This window comes from Corythoichthys intestinalis, chromosome 11, assembly GCF_030265065.1.
Source record: "Corythoichthys intestinalis isolate RoL2023-P3 chromosome 11, ASM3026506v1, whole genome shotgun sequence".
Lineage (NCBI taxonomy): Eukaryota > Metazoa > Chordata > Actinopteri > Syngnathiformes > Syngnathidae > Corythoichthys > Corythoichthys intestinalis.
In genome coordinates, this window is record NC_080405.1 from 30,746,715 (window position 1) to 30,770,647 (window position 23,933).

General features: G+C 37.8%; 1 protein-coding gene across 2 annotated transcripts in view; it reads left to right on the forward strand.

Moving 5' to 3' along the window:
• Window positions 1-23,933, forward strand: part of kdrl (kinase insert domain receptor like) — a 106,675-nt gene that overhangs the window by 5,245 nt on the left and 77,497 nt on the right. For both annotated transcript variants that reach the window (XM_057850340.1, XM_057850341.1), the window contains exons 2-5: window positions 11,587-11,677; window positions 14,735-14,946; window positions 19,966-20,093; window positions 23,700-23,853. In XM_057850340.1, coding sequence (XP_057706323.1) covers window positions 11,587-11,677; window positions 14,735-14,946; window positions 19,966-20,093; window positions 23,700-23,853 — 585 coding nt within the window. The remainder of the gene's footprint in view (window positions 1-11,586; window positions 11,678-14,734; window positions 14,947-19,965; window positions 20,094-23,699; window positions 23,854-23,933) is intronic.

The following is a 23,933-nucleotide window of genomic DNA, read 5'->3' on the forward strand; positions in this document are numbered from 1 at the left end:
CTCTTGCTGCTCGAGGGGTCATGGGAGTTTGCCAATTCAGGTCACTTTTAAATTTTAGTAATCATGATGTAGCTGAAGATATTGGTTGTCCTTTGATTGTACCAAGTTATATGAGACAATATTACCAATAAATTAATATTATTGTAAAAATTGAGTTTAATTTTTGTTTTAAATTGCATGCTATATAAAACGTTGTAAGATTAGGCACCAATTTGTAAGGGCATTTGTACTATTTGTAAGATTGCCAAAGGCCTTGGGTTGACAGGTATGCATACAGACATACATACATACATACATACAGTGCCTTGCAAAAGTATTCAGCCCCCTTGAACCTTGCAACCTTTCGCCACATTTCAGGCTTCAAACATAAAGATATAAAATTTTAATTTTTTGTCAAGAATCAACAACAAGTGGGACACAATCGTGAAGTGGAACAAAATTTATTGGATAATTTAAACTTTTTTACAAATAAAAAACTGAAAAGTGGGGCGTGCAATATTATTCGGCCCCCTTGCGTTAATACTTTGTAGCGCCACCTTTTGCTCCAATTACAGCTGCAAATCGCTTGGGGTATGTTTCTATCAGTTTTGCACATCGAGAGACTGACATTCTTGCCCATTCTTCCTTGCAAAACAGCTCGAGCTCAGTGAGGTTGGATGGAGAGTGTTTGTGAACAGCAGTCTTCAGCTCTTTCCACAGATTCTCGATTGGATTCAGGTCTGGACTTTGGCTTGGCCATTCTAACACCTGGATACGTTTATTTTTGAACCATTCCATTGTAGATTTGGCTTTATGTTTTGGATCATTGTCCTGTTGGAAGATAAATTTCCGTCCCAGTCTCAGGTCTTGTGCAGATACCAACAGGTTTTCTTCCAGAATGTTCCTGTATTTGGCTGCATCCATCTTCCCGTCAATTTTAACCATCTTCCCTGTCCCTGCTGAAGAAAAGCAGGCCCAAACCATGATGCTGCCACCACCATGTTTGACAGTGGGGATGGTGTGTTCAGGGTGATGAGCTGTGTTGCTTTTACGCCAAACATATCGTTTTGCATTGTGGCCAAAAAGTTCAATTTTGGTTTCATCTGACCAGAGCACCTTCTTCCACATGTTTGGTGTGTCTCCCAGGTGGCTTGTGGCAAACTTTAAACGAGACTTTTTATGGATATCTTTGAGAAATGGCTTTCTTCTTGCCACTCTTCCATAAAGGCCAGATTTGTGCAGTGTACGACTGATTGTTGTCCTATGGACAGACTCTCCCACCTCAGCTGTAGATCTCTGCAGTTCATCCAGAGTGATCATGGGCCTCCTGGCTGCATCTCTGATCAGTTTTCTCCTTGTTTGAGAAGAAAGTTTGGAAGGACGGCCGGGTCTTGGTAGATTTGCAGTGGTCTGATGCTCCTTCCATTTCAGTATGATGGCTTGCACAGTGCTCCTTGAGATGTTTAAAGCTTGGGAAATCTTTTTGTATCCAAATCCGGCTTTAAACTTCTCCACAACAGTATCTCGGACCTGCCTGGTGTGTTCCTTGGTTTTCATAATGCTCTCTGCACTTTAAACAGAACCCTGAGACTATCACAGAGCAGGTGCATTTATACGGAGACTTGATTACACACAGGTGGATTCTATTTATCATCATCGGTCATTTAGGACAACATTGGATCATTCAGAGATCCTCGCTGAACTTCTGGAGTGAGTTTGCTGCACTGAAAGTAAAGGGGCCGAATAATATTGCACGCCCCACTTTTCAGTTTTTTATTTGTTAAAAAAGTTTAAATTATCCAATAAATGTTGTTCCACTTCACGATTGTGTCCCACTTGTTGTTGATTCTTGACAAAAAAATTAAATTTCATATCTTTATGTTTGAAGCCTGAAATGTGGCGAAAGGTTGCAAGATTCAAGGGGACCGAATACTTTTGCAAGGCACTGTACATACAAAATCCATTTTCAATGGGATGGCTAGATTGAATGATCATGTTGCACTGCCATTGACAGCGATACACGTTCAATATATTTGAATTGGGAGGGCTATCAGCGATTGAACAAACATTCAAATGAATTCGAAGTCTGCCATCATTGGCACCCAATGAGTCAGTTTTAAGTGGTAACTTAACAAAGGTATTGTGGGGTCAAGTAAAAACAGTTCAATTTAAAGCAACTGTTTTGTCTAGCACCCATTGAGTCTCAACCACTTGATTGCCGTTCGTTGGCTTGCTATAACATATCTTGGACAGCATTCATAGCCCTCAGATGTTCTTTCTTTTGAGGGGAGGGGGGGTCCCAAATCTCTAAAGACTAGTTTCTTGCTAATAAAACAGCACTCTCTCTAACTGTTGTTTTAACCCTGAAGTTGGCAAAACGGGAGCATTTCAGATGGATAAGAAGGAACAAACAGAATGAGCAGTTTGACAATTTGATCTGAAGTAAGGCTTCCACAAACACTTGATGACCTTTTTGGACACCCCTGGCCTAAAGATACTGTAACCTGGGCAAAGGTGTAGGCAAGATGCGGGTTGGCATTTGATACCCTTTCTCTCCAAACATCAGGGTCGGCCTTTTTTTTCAGTGCGATGACTCTTCCCTCTTTTGTTAGTTACTCAACCCCCCCTTTCTGTGCCTACTATTGGAAATGAGTGGCATGCCGAAACAAAAGCGTCATCAACCCGCATTGTTCCATTCACCTTGATGGTGGTGTTAGAGACGCGCGTTTAGGCGTGACGGGAAGTCAGCATATTATTCTCTATTCTTTACGTTTCCCCAGTGACCGTCTTCTCATAGACAGTAAGAGTGGTTAGTCAGTTTTAGTGCAACTCGATGATTATTCTTCAACAAAACAGTGCTGAATAAATTCCAAGTGAAAAGTCTTTCCTGATTGGGATGGTGACAGTAAATTATTTTCCGAGCATTTGAGAATGACACATAGGCGGCATTATTGGTGGGAAGTGTATAGTCATGTTCATTTTCTTTTCCTTTTTTTTTTCTAAATTTTTTTAACAGTTCTTATTAATAACATTTATTTATTCATGTATTTATTTATTTCCATTAACGAGTTCAAAATTAACCAATTCAGGCTGGCCACTGCCATTGACGGCGACATACATCAAATCCATGTTAGTTTGAGATGGATCGATTGAATAATCTTGTTTCAATGCCATTGATGGTGGTGGACGCAAGGGCGTAGGTTTGGTCTCAACATTGATAGGGACGATATACCAGCATAACATGCATGTACACTTTTTGCTGGGGACGAGACATTAATAAGACCAAACAGATCGGGTGAATAGGGGTCAGGGCTACATTTGTCACGAATATAAGCCTAATTAATTGATAGTCAAATTATCAATGCAAAATACATCTGTATTGGACTAATTTTCATATGTATTGGTTCAGGTGATAAACTGTTCCATTCAAACCTTTGTTTTCAAAAACTACTAAAGAAACAGTTTGAAAACTTCCAGAATAAATGTCTGGATTTAATTAGCAAATTTATATTTCATTATTTGAACACCTCTTAGTCCGGGAATAAAAAAAAAAAAAAAAAAAATTCAGCCTTTCTTCAGGTAAGACACTACTGCTTTTGTCCACAAGCACAGCCAAACTCAACAAAAATGAAAGCTCCTTTGGGCTGCTTTAAAACCACATAAATAAAATAAAAATGAAAATTGGGGAGAAAGGGATAAACCTCGGTTTACTACATTACTCACACTTTAATTCACGTTAACAGGAGAAAATACATACAGGAGGACAATTCTAAGCAGCTTTTTACTCAAGTTTTGCAGGTTAGCAAATTCACACAGTTTAATGTTAAGCTAACGCTGATACAGGTCGGATTTTCAGTAGCAAAACTAGTGGTGTGGTCCCCACCTCCACAACATTGACGTCTTTTTACAAGAAATACAGTGGCTGCAGCTGCTGCTGACCGAAAAAAAAACCTTCTAATATCCCTCCTCTTCGAAGGCGATGGAGGAGGCGGCATGTTATTTCTGTGTCTGTAGTTATCAGCCAATCAAATGTGCGTTTGAGGGGGAAAAAATGGACCTGCACATTCAGCAAGTAAAAAGGGATAAATGTAAGTCTGACCATAATGATAATAATTCACCTAATAATGGTAGGGTCTATTCAATCCTTACAACATAAAGGAGGACAATCAAAATTACCCATATAACTGAACTCATTACATAATGTAAATAAGATTGCTTAAAAGTTGGTGGGGACAATTTGAGCATCCTGAAAAGTTGGTAGTGTTACGTCCCTACCGTCCCTATGCAAACCTACGCCCTTGGGTGGCCGTCTAATCTAATTGGACTGGGATGGGCTGACAGCAATCTTTTGATCGCTGTCAGTGGCAGCTAATGCGTAATTTTATGAAATAGCATTGATAACTTTCATCACTATGCATGAATAGACACACTTTTTTTGCAGCAAATTTCTTTGCAACAGGCTTTGTTTTACAACAGAATTTCAATGCTGTAACTAATTCATTCTCAGAAATTCCTTCTCAAACACCGGTGGTTACTTCCTTACTTCCAATAAGTGGCTTGGACGTCTCCCGCCGTCACTGGCAGCTAATGAGTTAATTATGAAATAGCATTAAAGACTAGCTGTTGTTCATCATCACTTTGTATAAAAAGACACATGAAAAATGTTTTACTCCCCAAGCTATAGAAATACAACTGAAGTCATGTGTGCTTGGTAAACTCAGGATTGCTAACACTTCTGGTGCATGTCATTGATAAGCACTGTAAAAACCAAAGAACAGATGGCACATTTACACACAATTGCACCCAATTATTGTCTGTTTTTTGAATCCTGACGTCTCAAGAGTCCATCCAGAGCTGGGAAACAAAGTGAAGCAAAGGTCAGCCGTCTCTCTTTGCTTGCCCTTCTGCGTGTTTGTTCCTCTTCCCTAATGAGAAGCAGCTTCAGGGCTCTTTGAAGAAATGCGATAAGCCCGATTTCTGGCATTTTCTTCTGGAAACGTGGGGCACACAGCTGTCGTGGGGTGTCTGGAACCTTGTGGGGGTCAGCGCTGGCAGCTTGGGAGTTTGGGGTGTTGAGAGGCAACCGCGGGGTGTTTTCTTTGGTTCCTTGGTTTAGCGCGCGCCCATCTGTAGCCAGTTACATTCAGCAATTGATGAAATGACTGAGTGCAAGTCAAGGTCAAGTTACTTTTTCGGTTCGGTTACGTACGCGTGCAGATGTCTCATTCTTGACGTGTGTTGCATTTTTCTCCCAGCAAGACGGCCACATGTGTTCTTTTGTCTAATTGTTTGCGTTGCGCTTATAAAACTGTCATTGCTATCCAAGTCAGACTGCACCATTGGAGTTTGATCATGAATTCCTCCAGCATCGAATTTGTTGCGGCTGAATTTTTGCGGCAGGATTTTTTGTGGCTGAATTTTTTTTTGAAACATAATTATTAGCCCCTGAATTATTTGCGGGCAAATTCTTTTGCCACTGATGTTTTTTGTGACTGATTTTTTTCACAGCTGAATTTTTCAGATAACATTATTTGCAACCAAATTTTTTTGCGACAACATTATTGGCCCCTGAATTATTTGCAAGTAAATTCTTTTTCGACTAAAGTTTTGTGGGACAATGTTTTCGCAACAGAATTTTTCAGACCACATTATTTGCAACCAATTTTTTTAGCAACTGATATTTTTTGCGAGCAAATTTTTTTGCGACATAATTATCAACCCTGAATTATTTGCAGGTAAGTTCTTTTGTGACAGAAGTTTTTTTGTGACTGAATTTTTTTTGCCGCCAAATTTTTGAAACCACATTTTTTTGCAACCAAATCTTTTAGCAAAAGGGTTTTTATTGCCACTGATTGTTTTGGGACTAAATTTTTGCCACAAATTTTTTGTAACGGAATTTTTCTGGCGAAATTTTTTTGCGACAAAATTTTTGTAAATGAATGTGTTGCAACAAATTTTTTTGTGACAAAATTTTTGGAATGGGTTTTTTTTGCGTCTGAATGTTGTGTGAGTGAACTTCTGCACCAAAATTTTTTGTGACTCAATTTTTTTTTAGATGTCAATAGGTGTTAGAAAATTATGCTCAAATTCCGAAGGCACAGATTGACTTCCACAGATTTCCTGTCATTCTCCAACCATGCAGATGGACGGCAACATTGATATTTTTCACAAGAAGCAGCAAAAACAGATTTTTATGAACTAGTGAAAAGTATATTTTCTCTTTGTTTGCGAAGGTCAGAAATCTTCCTTTCCGCACATGAAAGCCCATGTTATTATCGCACAAACATAATTTTTCATCTGCGTGCCCTTGGACAATAAAACAATGATGTTGGAATATTTTCGAGGAAAACCACCGCTGGGTTCCGCCACCATCGTTGGCACGGTCAGCTGGATTTTAAGCTGGACAGCTGTTCTGAATAACACAATTCAAGGCGAATGCGCGTCTGCTGTTGTAGCTGCAGGTGTATGCGTGCGTGTTCGTCTATCAGCTTACTCATGGGTCACAGCTTGTCAGACCTATTGTGTAACTATTTTCATTCTTCATTCAAGGTTAGCAATAACGGCTCTCGCGTGCTGACAGTTGAATCAGTAAAGTTGTTTAGTCAAGTGGACGGTGCTCAGAAAACTAGGCAATTTGATATGTGGGGTCATGACCCCTTAGGGGGAGCACAGTGTGTCCTAAAGCGGGGTACACATGTTCACGTTTTTCAAATATGTGAGAACATGCGTGGTGAAAACAGTTTGAATAGTGTACGGTGGACTGAAAGGGACCATCACTGCACATCAGAGCTGCCAAAAAAGATTTTTTTTGGCAACGAGTCAACTAAATTGTTCAGATATATACTGTATGTATACTGGACTGTCTCAGAAAATTAGAATACACAATATTCTAATTTTCTGAGACAGTCCTGTATATTGTTCTATGTAAAGGACGTCAGCCAAGGTCGGCCCCCCACATTTTTACCACGCCAAATCTGGTCCCCTTTGCAAAAAGTTTGGACACCCCTGCTTTAAATGGTGGATTAATGTACAGGACTGTCTCAGAAAATTAGAATATTGTGTATTCTAATTTTCTGAGACAGTCCAGTATATATATAGCATGTTTTTTTACTACTACATAACTCTGGCCTCAACGTTTTAGCTGTAAATGTGCACCAAAATAATGTGCTGACAATTGTTGAAGTGTTAAAATTGAATACCATAAGCAATGACAATATTCATTGTTTATTTCGTTTAAAAAAAAAAAAAAAAAAATTAAGAAGCGAATGATGACTGTTTTTCATTTCTTTTGTTGTGTTTAATAAATAATTATTAAAAATTAAAAACAAATTTAAAAAAAGATATGCATTGTTGTCTTATTTTTTTCATTATAGTTATTAGATTATTATTTTGGTCCAAGGACATTAAGTGTTTTGTAGGCGAGCAGTAGTATTTTATAGTCTATTCTTTGACTCATTGGAAGCCAGTGTAACGATTTCAAAACCGGTATAATGTGGTCCAATTTCCTTGTATTTGTAAGGACTCTGGCAGCAGCATTCTGACTGATGGTTTCCGATTGACACAAAAAAATCCCTATCATGTACGTAGATAAGATGTGAACCACTGAAGAACAGTGTCAGTGAGCCCTACCCTCTGTTCCAATCTGCTGAGTGGTATGTTGTGAACAACCGTGTCAAATGCAGCCCTGAGATCTAATAGTAGCAGAACAGATGATTCTCCTGCATCAGTATTCCGACGAATATCATTTAGGTCTTTGATAAGCACGGTCTCTGTGCTGTGCTGCGGCCGAAATCCAGACTGAAATGAGTTAAAAAGATTGTTCTGCAAGAGGCGAATTTGACATCCAAAGTACTACCGTGAGCTTTCAGCTTGTTTTGTTTAGTTGCATACAGACAGAACATACTAAAGATGCCTTAAGAAAATACTTAAACGTACCCGGTAGTAATATCAAATAAGGGTGGTTTAAATAAGCTACGTGACTAATGTGGTCAACAGATCAAAACCTGCTTTAAAGCTACCACAAGAAAGCACAATGCTTAAAAGTATGAGAGGGAAACATATGCTAAAAGTATTTCGAGGCAATGAAAAGGTAATAAAAGACTCAATAAAAACACAAATAGTAAGTACTTGCCACTCATTGACTTCATAATGTAATTGACGGGGCGCGGGGCCGATAACTAGGGGGCCTGCATTGTTGGCGAGGCCGTCAAAGCTGACCGAGTGGAATCACAGACAAAGACCTTTTTTCGTTGAAAATTTTTGTGAATAAATGCTTAAATTTCCTGAATTCTTTATAGATATGGACGTAAAACAGTCTCGATTCTTGGTTAAAAGCAAAAAAAAAAAAAAAAAACGTGCAGGTAGCATTTATTTTACGTAAATACTGGACTGTCTCAGAAAATTAGAATACACAATATTCTAATTTTCTGAGACAGTCCTGTATATTGTTCTATGTAAAGGACGTCAGCCAAGGTCGGCCCCCCACATTTTTACCACGCCAAATCTGGTCCCCTTTGCAAAAAGTTTGGACACCCCTGCTTTAAATGGTGGATTAATGTACAGGACTGTCTCAGAAAATTAGAATATTGTGTATTCTAATTTTCTGAGACAGTCCAGTATGTCAAAGGTGCGGCTCATCTTTAAGTTCACTGCGGCGCCGCCATACCACAACAAAGAACTTTTTACGTTGAAATTCTCGTCAATAAATGTTTAAATCTCTGACTTTTTTATAGATATGGACGTAAAACAGTCTCGATTCTTGGCTAAAAGCAAAAAAAACAGTGCAGGTAGCATTTATTTTACGTAAATATTGCGAACTGTGATGCCAATGCCTTACTAATAACTCATTTGATCACTGCCAGCCACCCAGTCAAATCGGATTGGATGTCTGTTGCCGTCAATCAAGGGCGTAGGTTTGGTCTCAACATTGGTAAGGACGATATAACAGCATAACCTGCATGTACACTTTTTGCTGGGGACGGGACATTTATAAGCCCAAACAGACTGAGTGAACGGAAGTCAGGGCTAAATTTCTCATCAATATGAACCTAATTAATAGATAGGCAAAATGATCAATGCAAAATAAACCTGTATTGACTTAAACTAACTTTCATGTGTATTGCTTCAGGTGATACACCGTTCGATTAAAACCTTTGTTTTCAAAAACTACGAGAGAAACATTTTGAAAACTTCTACAATAAATGTCTGGATTTTATTAGCAAATTTAAATTTTAATATTTAACCACAAATTATATTAACATACACAAGAAATACAAACCTGTTAATCATCAATTAACTATCTATTAAGGGGTAATCCTTAGTTCACTACATTTCTTTCAGTTTAATTAACATTAACAGAGAGTATATTTCTCTCAACGCAGCTTACTCCTCGAGTTCGAGAAATTCACACAGATTAATTTTATGCTAACTCAGAATAGAATGGAATAGAATAGGTCTTTATTGTCATTGTCAACAAAAGAACATTGTGAACTATGAAATTGGACATGGCACTCCAGTATAAACATATGTTTTTCATAAATAAAATAAATAAATAGGAAAAATATATGTGCTAGAGCAAAAGTGCATGATTATAGCTTACCGTAATTTCCCGAATATAAGGCGCACCCGTGTATAATGCGCACCCCAAATTTACTTGTAAAATCTAGGGAAAATTATTGTACCCATTTATAACGCGCACCCTAATTTTAGCACCAATAAATAGAAGAATACAAGAAAACAGAGCTCGTGTACCGATACAGAAATGTCATTTCACTGACTGGTGAAACACAGCACAAGCATAGCACATTGGTAGTTCAAAACATTACCATAAACTGACAATATTTACGGTAATAATATGATTTGACAACTTCTCCAACTTACCAGAATCTAGGAGAAAACAAAACAGATGTGACTTTTCTTTTAAAGGCTGCTGTATAACTTGCTCGTTTCATCATGATGAATACGGTAAATGTTTCTTCCATGGATTGATACGGTAAAATGAAAGTGAGAACGTTTAAGTCGGAAATCCGTGAGAGCTCATCGCTGTCAACACGACAGTAACAATAGGAACTATTGTTATTTGGGTTTGGGTTTCCCGACGGACAGATATAGTTGACGGACACACACAGGAAGTGGGTTGTTACGTTTGTTATGGTCCGAGTTGCGGAGCTGCAATAAACGTTGACTCAAATGAGTTCAAGAAACTAAATTCTGTGCTTTATGAAGAGGGAAAAAAGCAGAATTTAACACAGACGAAATCATTCGGCCAATTAGAGTTGAAGTATTACCGAAACAAAATGGTGACGTCACGTACCGTAATGGTCGCCAACGGTGGCCGTGTCAATTTTTAAAAAATCGTTTTTTATACATATATATGTATGTGTATATATATATATATATATATATATATATATATATGTATATACAGTGGGGAGAACAAGTATTTGATACACTGCCAATGGATTTTCCCATTGACTGTGTATCAAATACTTGTTCTCCCCCACTGTACATATTTATATTTCTGTCTCCATCCATGTACCCGTTTATAATGCGCACCATGATTTTCCAAGTTGATTTTGGGGGAAAAAAGTGCATGTTATATTTGGGAAATTACGGTACTTAGACTGAAATATGTCCGTGACGGAAATAGTGCAATGCTGAAATAGTGCAATTTTAGCCGCGTCGTTTGTGCAAAGAATAGAATATGACTTTTAAAAAAACCCATCTATAAATAGAAAAGTGGTCCAAGTAATGTGCAGGTTCACAGTTTAAGTTAAAAAGTGGTCCAAGTAATGTGCAGGTACGTGGTTTTAGCTAAAAAGTGTTGAAAAGTTTTTCTTATGAGTTCATAGTTTTTTTGTGTTTAAGGTAGTAATGGCCCCGAAAGAAGCTGTCTCTCAGCCTTTTAGTCCTTGTTTTGCAGGTCAGCCTTTCAGGAGCAAAATTAGTGGTGTGTTCCCCACCTCCACAGCATTGACGTCTTTTTACATGATTTACAGTGGCTGCTGCTGGCGGGGAAAAAAAAAACGTTTCATCTCCCTCTTCTTCGAAGGGGGCAGAGGAGGCGGCATATTGTATTTCTGTCAGGCTGTGAATGCATGTGTGTGTGTGGGTGTGTGGGTGTGTGTTGGGTGGGTCAAGTCATCAGCAAATCAAACGTGTGTTTGAGGAGGGGGGGATGGACTTGCACATACAGCAAGTGAAAAGGGGTCAATGTGAGTTTGAACATAATGAAAGAACTGTAATTCACTTAACAATGGTCGGGTCAATTAGACAATCTAAATTACCTCCTAACTGAAGTCATGATATAATGCAAATAAGGTTGCTTAAAAGTTGATGGGGACAATTTGAGCATCCTGAAAAATTGGTAGTGTTATGTCCCTACCGTCCCTATGCAAACCTACGCCCTTGCCGTCAATGGCAGTGAAACATGATCACTCAATGCCAGCCATGCCAATTGAAACGGACTTGATGTAATTTGTGATGCTATGTGAATGGCAGTGAATGAGTCAAGAGGCTTAAAAAAGGATTCATTTACTATCAAAATTTTACTGTTATAGGAAGGCTTTCCCTCTCAAATAACATCATATTTCTTCATGTGTTCTGCAGGGCATTCGGCAGAAGAGCACTTGCCGAAAATATGGCCTTCGGAGAATCGGATCGTTCTCCACCGGGGTGACCCTCTTCGTCTCATGTGCAGGTAAGTGCCAATATATAACCTCATTCTTGTGCTCAGTGACCTGACAATGTTAGAATGTCACATTTTTGAAAGTGCTTTCATGACAAAAAGGCCCGAGGGAACTGGAACATTTGATGGTGGTCCAACTTTATCAGTCTTGTGCTGCTGGGACTGCTCGTATCTCTTGGCCTTCATCCTTTTGCAGGCCTGCGAGGAATGTTCAAGAGCACATACAGTACGCTTGAAATGCAACGCTTCCCTATAAGGCCGTATGCTTGGACAGCTGTCCTATATTTTCATGTCGTCTGTCACTGGACGAGCTCGTTTGACCCAAAATTCCGCGGTATGCTAGACATGTTTGATGTTCCTCTGGGATGCCTTAAATGAGAATGTTAAAAGTTGGAAGGAATGCACGAGCTCAGGCCTGATGTTCCCATGTGAAAGTTCACCTTATCAGATGAGTGGAAATCAAGCAAAAGCAGTCCAGGGGGGCCAAAATCCCCCCGAGGGGAGTTGTCGACGCTGCCATCCTGAAGTAAAAGGCGGAAAGTTTACTGCCAGCTGTGACTTTGTTGCTTAAAATAGACTCCGGTGCAATGCATTAACCTTTAGGACACTTATTTAAGCCATTAGCTGCCATTGACGGCACTAGACGTCAATCTCACTGAAAGATGAGCATTCACAGCAGCCTCCTTGTTTATATGACTTGGACATCTATCCTTGTCAATGGCAAGGTTGACTTGCCAGGTTTATGTTAGTGGTTCTGAGCCGCTGCCCGCTGACGGCACTAGAGGTCCAATCCATTTGGACTGGGAAGTACACTCCAAATGGACTGGACATCTAGCAATATCATTGGCAGCCAATGGCGTACCGCAAGCAACACGTCACTTCCGCTCATTAATATTCATGACATTAGCTACTGTTGCTAAGTAGGGACAAGCCACCGCTTGTCCCTAATAGAAAATGAATGGAAATCGTGTTCGAAGGAGATGTTTACAGAGCTAAACCTACCAATTCTCTCCGAAAATGATGTGCCTGGTGCCAAATTGACTGGCAAAGATGTGGAAGAACATAAAAATGTTCAGTTAAAGAGATGGCTTTAGTGTCGAAGGCTGAAAAAGACGAAAAAAACGAGCCGACCAAGCATAGCTTTAGCTTTTATATCGACGTGACTGACAACGATATTCTCCTGTTTCAACAAGCTATCCTTTACCATCAGCCCTGTCTTTCTTATATATCCTCTGGTTGTCCTACGTCTCTTACCGTTCTTGGGGGTAATTTACTGGACTGTCTCAGAAAATTAGAATACACAATATTCTAATTTTCTGAGACAGTCCTGTATATTGTTCTATGTAAAGGACGTCAGCCAAGGTCGGCCCCCCACATTTTTACCACGCCAAATCTGGTCCCCTTTGCAAAAAGTTTGGACACCCCTGCTTTAAATGGTGGATTAATGTACAGGACTGTCTCAGAAAATTAGAATATTGTGTATTCTAATTTTCTGAGACAGTCCAGTAGTTAGCTTTGTGTAGCGATCGCAAATGCCACTCAGTGACAGCCAACAAACACTTTTAATTTTTTCATTGATAACACATCTTAATTCTATAATTTATTTACACTTCCCCCTTACTGAAGTTTTTTTTATATATATATATATAACAGAAATTGTAACAGTGGCAGTCAGATACCATTGTAATTCTTTTCAGGTCATTCATTGTCAGGCAGAAGCAGTACAGCACAACGTTACGCTAAAAGAATAAGTTAAAAATATAAAAATGGCTTACCTCTTTGTCCTCTGAAAGACCATGCCAACCCAACATAATGTTTACTGCATATGAAATGTGAATGGATTCACCGAGTTGGTGTTAAAAGTCTGCGCAAGTTGATTCGGTCTTCACATTTTTTCCTCCCGAGTTTTTGGTTTCCGGAAACGTAAGAAGAACATCCTTCATGTGTCGTAATGTCTAGAGTCGTTTCTACAAGTTCCAAAAAGCAATGCGTGATCGGCATGTTCGTTTTTGAAAGATTACCGGTGAAAAGTAGCACAAATTACGCTGAGTCTATGCGAGGGCGGGTCTATAATGTCCCACTTCGGCTTTACTTCCGCTTTACGATGCGACGCCACGGTCTTAAAATAGCCTGCGTGCGGTACGCCATTATAATGTATGTAGAAGTAAACCTGTGCTATTAAAGTGTTTCAATATGAATTTGTAACACAGATTTTTTTTTTTAGTATTGAAATTAATTCGTAAAAGTCATTAGAAACATCCAAGTAATACAGGAATTTTTGCGACTGTATTTTTTGCAACAGAATTTCCGCGACTGATTTTTTTTGTGATTGACAGTCATGTAAGTCATTGGCTGCCATTGACGGCGCTAGATGTCCCATTCATTTTGGCTAATGCCTGATGTTAATGTAATGTAGTAATCGTAAATTGACACCAAAAAGGGTTAATGGGCAATCTCGCTTCCATCGCTATGTACATTATTGTGGCGAGCAACGTGGAGAAGAATGAGAGAGAAGTTTTTATGTTTCACTCTTGCTACTCTTGTCCCCCATACACCGCACGACCCAAAGACACAACGCCTTTACTGAACCGAAAACACCAGAACATACCAATGGCAACTACCAATCTCAATCATGTTTGCCACAACTACCCATTAACCATTGCGGGCGTAACGCATAATAAATAACCGTCACTACAGTATAAATATCCAGACAAAATGGATCCCTTCGCAGTATCGTAATAATCCGGAACATTGTTCATTTTTTAAAAATCCAGCATCTTGTTGTGGCGTAATTAAAGCCACAACATGTCATCACAGCATATTTAAATTAGCACATGGAACCGTAAAATTTGAAAGCCAACTGCAAAAATGAAAATCGCAAGAGATGCGTCTTTTGCCCAAAAGATGGTGCTGTCGCCTCCACAAGCAGGGATTTTCTATGCTAATTTTTGGCGTTTCGAATTAGTTTTCCTCATTAATTTGAATTTGAAAATTAGTGAGTACTTTATCGAACACTGGGTATTTTTTTCTGGCTGTCAAACACAACCAACCCTTTGTGTCCTCTATCAGGGGTCGTGGCCAGCTGCACTGGACACTTCCAAAACCGGTGGACTCTCGCCGTCTAATTTCATGGGAGGGCAAGATGGTACAGGAGTGCGATTCCCGACCCGCGTGGCATTGCAGCGAGCTGACTATCCCAAACTTGAACGCCAGTCACACGGGGGAGTACCGTTGCGGCTACTCCAAAGGGCGCTCCGTGTCCACTTACGTCTATGTCACAGGTGAGACATTACTAATCAGCAAATGTGATTGACAGCGCTCAGAGGCCTTTTCATTTTTCATCACTGGCATTATTTCCCCAAGTCAAATAAACAGAGGTAATGTTCCACCATGAGAAAGTCAAGCCCGAACTGCAGCACGGATAAGAATCGTTTTTCGAATTGTTTTCTTTGTTGGGAGCTTTGCCCGTTTGTTTTTGTCAAAGTCACGTAAGAGCCCTGTTGAAAGAAGAGTGTGAGGTTCTCACAGGGCGATTGGGATCTACTGACGCGGGTTGACAGCCTCGCCATCTTAAATTGTGCTTCTTGACAGACGGAAAGGGAAAAATGGCCAGTGGAGCGTGTGCTCCTCTAACTTACAGGACAGAAAACCTTTGACGTGTGCGACATGAACTCCTTTCAATTGTTATTTTACAGAAGCACAACATTGAAGTACACAGGCAAGTTTATCTTGGACTGCTTAAATGACTTAAAAGATCAAGATTAACCTTTGAAGATTTCACGTTGTTTCAATTCATTAAATTTTCCCATTAGCTAGGGCTGCCACAAACGGTTATTTTGATAGTTGACTAATCACCGATTTTGCGATTAGTCAACTAATCAGTTCGTGATATAGAGATCACGTGTTTTTTGTCTTGTTTTTTTTTTTTTTTAATAGGTTTTTACTGACTGTACACTGGAAAAGTTGGACTATGAATATTGTAGGTAACAACCGTAATTTTCACACTATAAGGTGCACTTGACTATAAGCCGCCACCCACCAAATTTGACAAGGAAACGGCACTTGTTCATAGATAAGCCGCATTGGACTTTAAGCCGCAGCTGTCCTCACTGTATTATGGGATATTTAGACCAAAAGATATTAACCGGTAACACTTTATTTGTCAGCGGCATCATACGGCTGTCATAAGCCCAAATGAACCACCATGAAGCTTTGAACCAATTGGCTGCAAAGCTTCATTACTTCAAGAAGCGTCATTTGTCCATAACTGCTCCCTTGGGGGAGACAATCAACCTCTGCTACCACCTGCTGTCAACACTGGTGCTGTCCAACATGCCTCCTCGCATGCATTGCAGCGCTACAGATGTAAAAACCAATCAAAATTCATCTTCTGTGCTAATTATTTCTTCAGTTACTGCTCCAGTTGTTTCATTAATTGCTAGTTATGGTATTTGGTAACACTTTATTTGACAGTGGCGCCATAAGACTGTCATTAGACGATCATTAGACAATCATTGTTATAACATGACACTGTCATGAGCGTTAATGATGCGTAAAACAGATGTCATTTAGTATTATCCGGCAAACTAGCTCTCTTTTGAATGGATGTAAAATATCCAAGCTGGACATAAATGGAGTTAGTGATGTAATTTTCCGGATTACACATATTGACAGGCATTCAGTAATGCCCATGATAGTGTCATGTCATAGTTATGACGGTCTTATGACAGTCTTATGACGGTGCTGTCAAATAAAGTGTTACTTATTAACCCAAATAAATCAACAAATAAGCCGCACTGGACTTTAAGCCGGAGGATTCAAAATGAAGGAAAAAAGGAGAGGCTTATAGTCCGAAAATTGGTATATAATTGATTGCAAATATCTCATCATCAATATCACGAGGACTACTGAAATTTTACAAGATTTGCGGTTCGGTTCCCTTTTTTGTCATTGAAATTAAAAAATAAACAAACACTTGGATTTAGAAGGGGAAACATAACGGTATTTACTTTTTGTTTTTTAATTTAAACTATATTTTCAAAAGTATAAAGTTTTAAAAAAAAGAAAGAGAACCAAGATTTGCCCTCTTTTTCCTTTTTTTTTGGTTTAAAATACATTTTTAAATCAAGTAAACAAGAATAATATGTTTTTCATTATAAAAATGCAACAACAACAAATAAAAAGTATAATAAAAAAAAGAAAATGCTAAGCAGCTCCAAAAAGTATTTGAATAATTTTGAGATTAATCTCTAAACTAAGAATGGACTTTCAAAATAGCTGTAGCTTAATGTGATGATTGATTACATACCAATTAATCAGCCCTACAATAAGCCATTAAGTCGCAAGATTTCGACTCATATTTTTGCATGCACTTTTTTTTTTTAATTTTTTATTTTTTATTTTTATTATTTTTTTTTTTTTACAATATTTGAAGAGAACAGTCGTGTCTTTGAATGTATAGCTGTATTTTTGGGTTGAGTGGATGTGCATAGGTGGGAGCGCTATTGCACAGGAACCTGTGGTCCCTGATTGCTGTTTCCTGCTTGCGCTACTGTTTCGTCTTCCTTCAGAAACGACATATGGAATGCATTAGCATTCATGCATTGTTACAATGATGGTGCAAGCAAGCACGAGGAGTACAATTTAAGTTCAGAAACAGACCTAGCCTGGCAGAAAAAAGGTTCACAAAAGCACCGATGTGATGTAATCGCAATGCGACTCCTTCTGTGACTTTTAGTCAATTTGTAGTTCACAAACAGCTGGGTAGTGATGTACATGTACTCCGTAACATTTACTTGAGTAACTTTTGAGAAAAGTATACTTTTAGGGTAGTTTTACTAAGCCATACTTTTTACTTTGACTTGAATAGATTTGCAAAGAAAAAACGCTACTCTTACTCCACTGCTTTGGGCTACACAAGAGTTGTTACATTTTTCCTCTTTATTCTACATATTGGAGTTTTGTTTGTTTTTTTTTTTTTTGCTTGCGATGCCAAGAGCTCTACTAATTTCACCAATCAGATGAAAAATAAACACATGACCTCATTACACCAATCAGACGCAAGCTTGCCGTTCTATGATCACGGCGGCCTATTCAATCACGTGACGTCTTTAAAGCGCCGTAAAAAATGAAGTATTTGACATTGAGCGCGGTCCTCAACATGACTCGAAAGCGAGGATTTAAACCTCTCTGCCATTTTTCATTTGGCACCGACTGACCATGAAAAACCGGTGATATGACCGATAATAGTAACTATGACAGAACTACTGTATTCATCATTCAAACTAAGAAATATTTTCTCCACTAGAGGGCACTCATGCTCTTTGGACAAATAATGATTCATTTCTGTCTTTTTTTTTTTTTTCTCGCCGGAATTCAATGATTTATTTTAAAAAATATATATATATATTATTTCTTTGGCTTAATGTGGTTATGTAATGGGTTTTTGTACAGTATCATTATAACAACAGTTCACATAGATAAGTTTGTGCTTAGAGAAAAAAAATACCATTGTTTTTAAAAAAAAACCTGTTACTCACAATGTTACTCATTACTTGAGTATTCTATTCACTTGATACTTTTTTTACTTGTACTTGAGGGATTTTTTGGATGACTACCTTTACTTTTACTTGAGTAATATTATTTTGAAGTAAGGCTACTCTTACTTGAGTAAAATTTTTGGCTACTCTACCCACCTCTGTTTACAAATAACAGTGAAGATAACCGCCGGTTTTGTGGGTAAAATACGTGGTGGATTGTCTTGGAAAGTACTTGTTTTTTAAAAGAGAACAAACACTAATAGTCTTATGGAATATCTAATCTTATGGAAAGATGCAGAGTTAAGTCTGACTTTGACTCACAGCAAGTCGGTGTCCGCAAAGTTTGTTTTGGTATTTTCTCGTACTTCGAACAAGACTTTAAATCAGGGGTTTTGCAAGCTACATTGCAGTTGTTGCTTTCTTCAGATGGCCATTTTTCTCATATGAATATTTAACTCATGTTTCAGTGCCATTCACAGGGCAAGACATCCAATCCATTTTGACTATGAGGGGCTAATATTCATTACCCCCCTCACAGTCAAAACAGATTGGATGTCTAGCACTGTCAATGGCTGGTGAGCTAAAGCAGCCACGATTAACTAATCGCTTAACAAATTAATCGTCATTTATTTTGGTAATCAATAATTCGTTTAGAGACATTGTTGAACTCGAAATTGTCCAAATCCATTTTTTGGGGGGGCTCACTTAACAATTTATTTTTTCCATTTCCATTTAAAAAAAAAAAAAAAAAAAAAAGATGGGAAACAGTAAATACAGTTTAGTCTTTTTTTTTTTTTTTAATGTTTGGGAAGGAAAAAGATAAATGTTGTCGATTTATATACAGTATTTATTCATGTTTTTTTTTTTTTTTAGGGTTATTTATTTTTAATAAACATAGAATGATCAGGAATCTGGAAACGTTTTCTTTTTTTCATTTTGGCATTTACTTAAAAAAAACAAAACAAAGGAAGAACAGTATATATTTTCTTTATTTTAATTTGTATTATTCTTTGGAAAAAAGGAAAAACAATTTGTTAATATCCTATATATTTCAGTGAAAAGACTGCAGTCGATGCACAAGATTTACTTTCGCGGACCGCACAAAATGATGCAGCAACTTCAGTTTGACACTACTGCCTTACGTTATACAAACAATAGCGGAACACTGAAAATAGTGCCTACAGTGTAATGGTAGCCTCTTCGTCAGATATATGGGGGAAAAGACGTGAAAAGACAACACTTTGCAAAAATCAAAGGAGTGTAAAAAAGATTCGCTTTCATGACGCATCAAAAACTTTTGCCTCTCATTGTGTGATTTGTCGGTCCAGGCTGGACCGGAGTGGAAATCCAACTCAAACTACAGAAGACCAGAATGAGTTTGCCATGTATCTTGTACATAACCAAAGTCAGGCTGGCTTTCCAAGCTAAGGCTTTCCTTGGATTTTCATTAAAATGCTGGTAGACAAATAAGCAAAAAAAAAAAAAAAAAAAAAACTTGAACCACTCAGACTAAACAAACTGAATCCTTGCAATATGCTTCCTGATGACAGCCTTTTGTTTTGTCTGAAGGCCATTTTTTTTGTCTTTCAGCTGTTTGTTATAACGTTCAGATTGTCACCTGTATTTGAACTCATTTCCTGCCATCAACGGCGATAGACGTCCAATCCATTTAAACTCCCAATAAAAATGAATTGGACACCTACCGCCCACAATGGCAGTCAATCCGTTCAATATGTCGTTGTCCTCTCATCGTTCCCGTAGATCCAGAGCAGCCGTTCGTGGAGCCCCACGATGATACCCCGTACATCCTGTTTATCCAAAGACATGAGACCAGTCTTGTGATTCCCTGCCGTACGTCGTCCCCAAGCACCAATGTAACACTAAGTCAGGTAAAGCCCCACTTCACAGTTTTGGTTCCGTGCTGCTGCAATTAACCAAAATATCAGCAACTAATCAACTATAATCAACAACTATTTTGATGAGTCAAGGAATCATGAAAATACTTTTTTGATCTAAAAATAGGGCAAATATTATGTTTCGAGACTTTTAATTGCAATATTATCTAATTCAATTTTCCTTTGTAAATTCACTGTATATTTTTATTTTTGTTTTTTTTTTGTAATTAAAGAAGAAAAGCAGTAAATATTCTATTTTTTGTTTATGAACTTCAGTTTTCATTCATTTTTTTAAAAATTATTTACTTATTTTTTCATGAATAAAGTAAATGTATTTTTAATTATTATTATTATTTTTTTTTAAATAAATAAATAAAAAATAAAAACTTCACGAAAATCTTTATTCCTTATTTATTTGAAAAAAGAAAATTGCAAATATTCTCTGATTTCTGCCTACCGACATTTTATTTTAGCGAGGAACGTGACGTCGATGCGCATGATTTACATGATGGTAGCAAAATTTGGTCCCAATAAAATTCAGTTGCAAAAATTCATAAATTAACTTGATGTTGCACATTTTTGCGGCTAGATTTAAATACTGAAAAAAAATCTGTGAGAAATGCACATTAAAACTTGGAACAGTGGTACAGATTTAGAGTTATCCCTCATTTTTTCGTGGTTCTTGGGGAACCACGCCTTTTTTTTTTTTTTTTTTTTTTTGGGGTGTGTTCAATTTATGTTTATGATTCAGCATTGGAAAGAGATACAAATGACATTTTCCCCTTTTTTCCCAAAGTATTCTTTATTAAATGCTTCATTGAGTGACTCATCTCAAATATACTCACGCTGCTTTGAACAGCACAGAACACACTATCGCTAGTGTTTAACAAGCTAAACGACTTGGCACCTTTGAAAGGTAGCACTCCCAAGCTTCTCTGGCAATATCAAAGCAGCCCCCTTGTCACTCATCTTTAACAAAGCTGCAGCTGCCTACTGAGCAAGAAAAGCAGTAGGAGGGAGAGTCAGAGGCTGTATGTGATCGGATCGGGACATCTCTATAAAATACTGTATTTTGTTTTGTTTTTAATTGAAAGAAAATCCGCGATGGACATGGATGTTTGAAGCGCGAAGTAGCGAGGGATCACTGTATTTCCATAACTGGCTGCCAATGGGACTGCCATCTGGGACTACGTGCCCAAATGGATTAGACGTTTATCTGTCAATGCCACTGAAATATGAGTAATTACAGCCAGTCTTCTCAGTTTAAGCGAATTGAACATCATCCTTGTCAATGGCAGGCAATGAATGAATGTGGATCCATTCCTGAACCACTCCAATGTTAATGGTGAAATAATGAAACAAAAAATGCACAAACGATGAATCCGAATGAAGCATCAGTTTTTGATGACAATCTCATTTTTGAACTCCTATTGCACGGCATTTATCTGTCACTTAGTTGCTCCCACAAAATTTGTCTTCAAGAGCCCCTTGACAAGCCTCAAGGGAAGCTAAGGGAGTCAGCCAGTCTGCTTCCCGCACGAACAGGAAGGTGTTTTTGCTCGGAATAGAACCTGCAGCTAAATACGGTCCTTTCAGGAAATGCGGACAAAACCTGTACACATGACATCCAGTCAGAGGAAACAACAAGGTAACCTACCCTGAGGACTATAAGTAAGATTTTCCTGGGATGCGGCAGGAAGCCAAGTCCTCCGGTGAACTTGTGAACTTGTTGGCGATCTGTACCTTCGAGCTGCCCATCACGGCACTATTTGTGGCACTGATTTATGGCTTTCGACTTTGTGCCCACTTGTGGACAAACAAGCTGTCCGAGATGGAACAGATAGTGGCACTGTGACCTTCCTGCTATTGCTAAATCAACGCTGCTGCTCCTCCTTCCTGCTCCCTTTCCTTCCTTCCTTCATTCGCCTTCCCTGACAACCTGACTTCTGGCATCAGAACAAGCCACAACAAACACGTACATCCTGTGTTTGACCATTTATGTAGATATCACCGGCCACAATTACATGCCGCCGTTATAGAATTGGAGGAATTCAAAACTCTTGAAAAAGAAGCCTTCTCTGATTTTCTACTATACATTTGATATTTGGGTCATAATTTAGGCTTGATTAGCTCACCTTATATATCAATGGTAAAAATGTTTATTACATGATGTTTTACTATAGTATATGGAGTATTATTACATGTTACTAATGTTAGCTAGCTGTTTAGCTAGCTCTTTCTGGTGACCAAGAACATTTCTTATGTAAATAAGTCAAGAAAAAAACCCTTGTTGTGGTTATTTTGAAGACATACTATACTTTGCGGGAAGTACTAAGTGACGGATAAATGTGAAAATGACATACAGTTAGAGATCAAAAATTGGATCGTCAGCTGGTTTGTATTGCCAACTGACGCTATATTCAAATTTGTTTGTTCTTTTTTTGTTTGATTGTTTCATCATGATGTAAAAATTAAGTGAAGACACTTTTTGGAGTGGTTAATACAAAGTGATTTTATGTTTCTGTGCACAGGTGTTAAACCCGTAGTCCTGGGGCCAGATCTGGCCCACTGCATCATTTGTAGAATATAAAATAACGTGCGTTGACTTCAGGTTACTAACTAAAATAAAATTTCTGTCAAATTCCTTCAATGAAATGATTGAGTACAGCAGAAATCTGAAAATTTGTGCATTTTCTTGTGGGTTTTTTTTCGTTGTTGCTGTTTCTTAAATCATTTAACTCAATTTAAAAAAATTTAAATGTACAGAATAAAAGAATACGTACTTTTTTCCCCTTGTTTTTTTCAATAAAAATATATAAAAAATAGAATATTTACTTTATTAATTAAAAAAATATCCAAAATAAATACAAAAAGAGAATATTTCTAGTTTTTTCCCCCTTTTGTTTTTTACAATTAAAAAGTTTAAATGAATTTATTCATCTTCTGAAATGCTTATCCTCACGAAGTGCATTAAAAATAATAAATACAAATTAAAGAATAAATAAAATATAAAATAAACTTTTTTGCTTTCTTTTAAATTTGAAATGAATAACAAAAGAAACATTATGAATGAAAAAATAAAAATACTGCAAGCTGTTTTTTCCCCTATTTATTTTTTTAATTGAAAATATAGGGAGAAAAGAATAAATGAATTATATGTAAAGTATATATCATAAAAATTGATTTTTTAAAATAAAAAACTGATTTGAAAAAATAAATAAATAAAAATGTAATGTTTTTTAATTTTTCCAATTAAAAAATGGAATAGGATAAACAAAAAATACATTAAATAAGACAAATTAAAAAAAAATAGTACAGAATTTACAATTAAAAGGCTCAAGAGGATTTGGGCCTGGTCAGCAACGTCTCTCACGATTCATCGACTATCAAAATAGCTGTTGATTCGTTTTTATCATCGATTAGTTGCTGTTACTGAGTTTAACACGCCTAGATTTAAAAGTGGGTTAACTCAGGGGCAATTATCGGATTTTTAAAAACCGGAATATATGAAGCATATTCGAGTTTTTGAACCTGTTTACATGACCTATACCTAATTCTAAAAGTAATTGATTGGCTGCATCTGAACGTGCTTTTTTGCAGCTCATGCCTTCTTCCCAGAAGATCGTCAGCAAATGGGACCCAAAGGTGGGCTTCACGATCCCCTACAGCCCCGAGACTGTTTATAATATGTTAATTTGCTCCACCGTGGTCAATGGAGGTCACTTCACTTCCATGTATGTGCCCTGGAGAGAGTGTGAGTGTGTTCTCTTTTTCGAACAGATTAAAACGCCATGACAAACAATGTCAGGTGTCTCACCTTCATGTCTGTCTCTT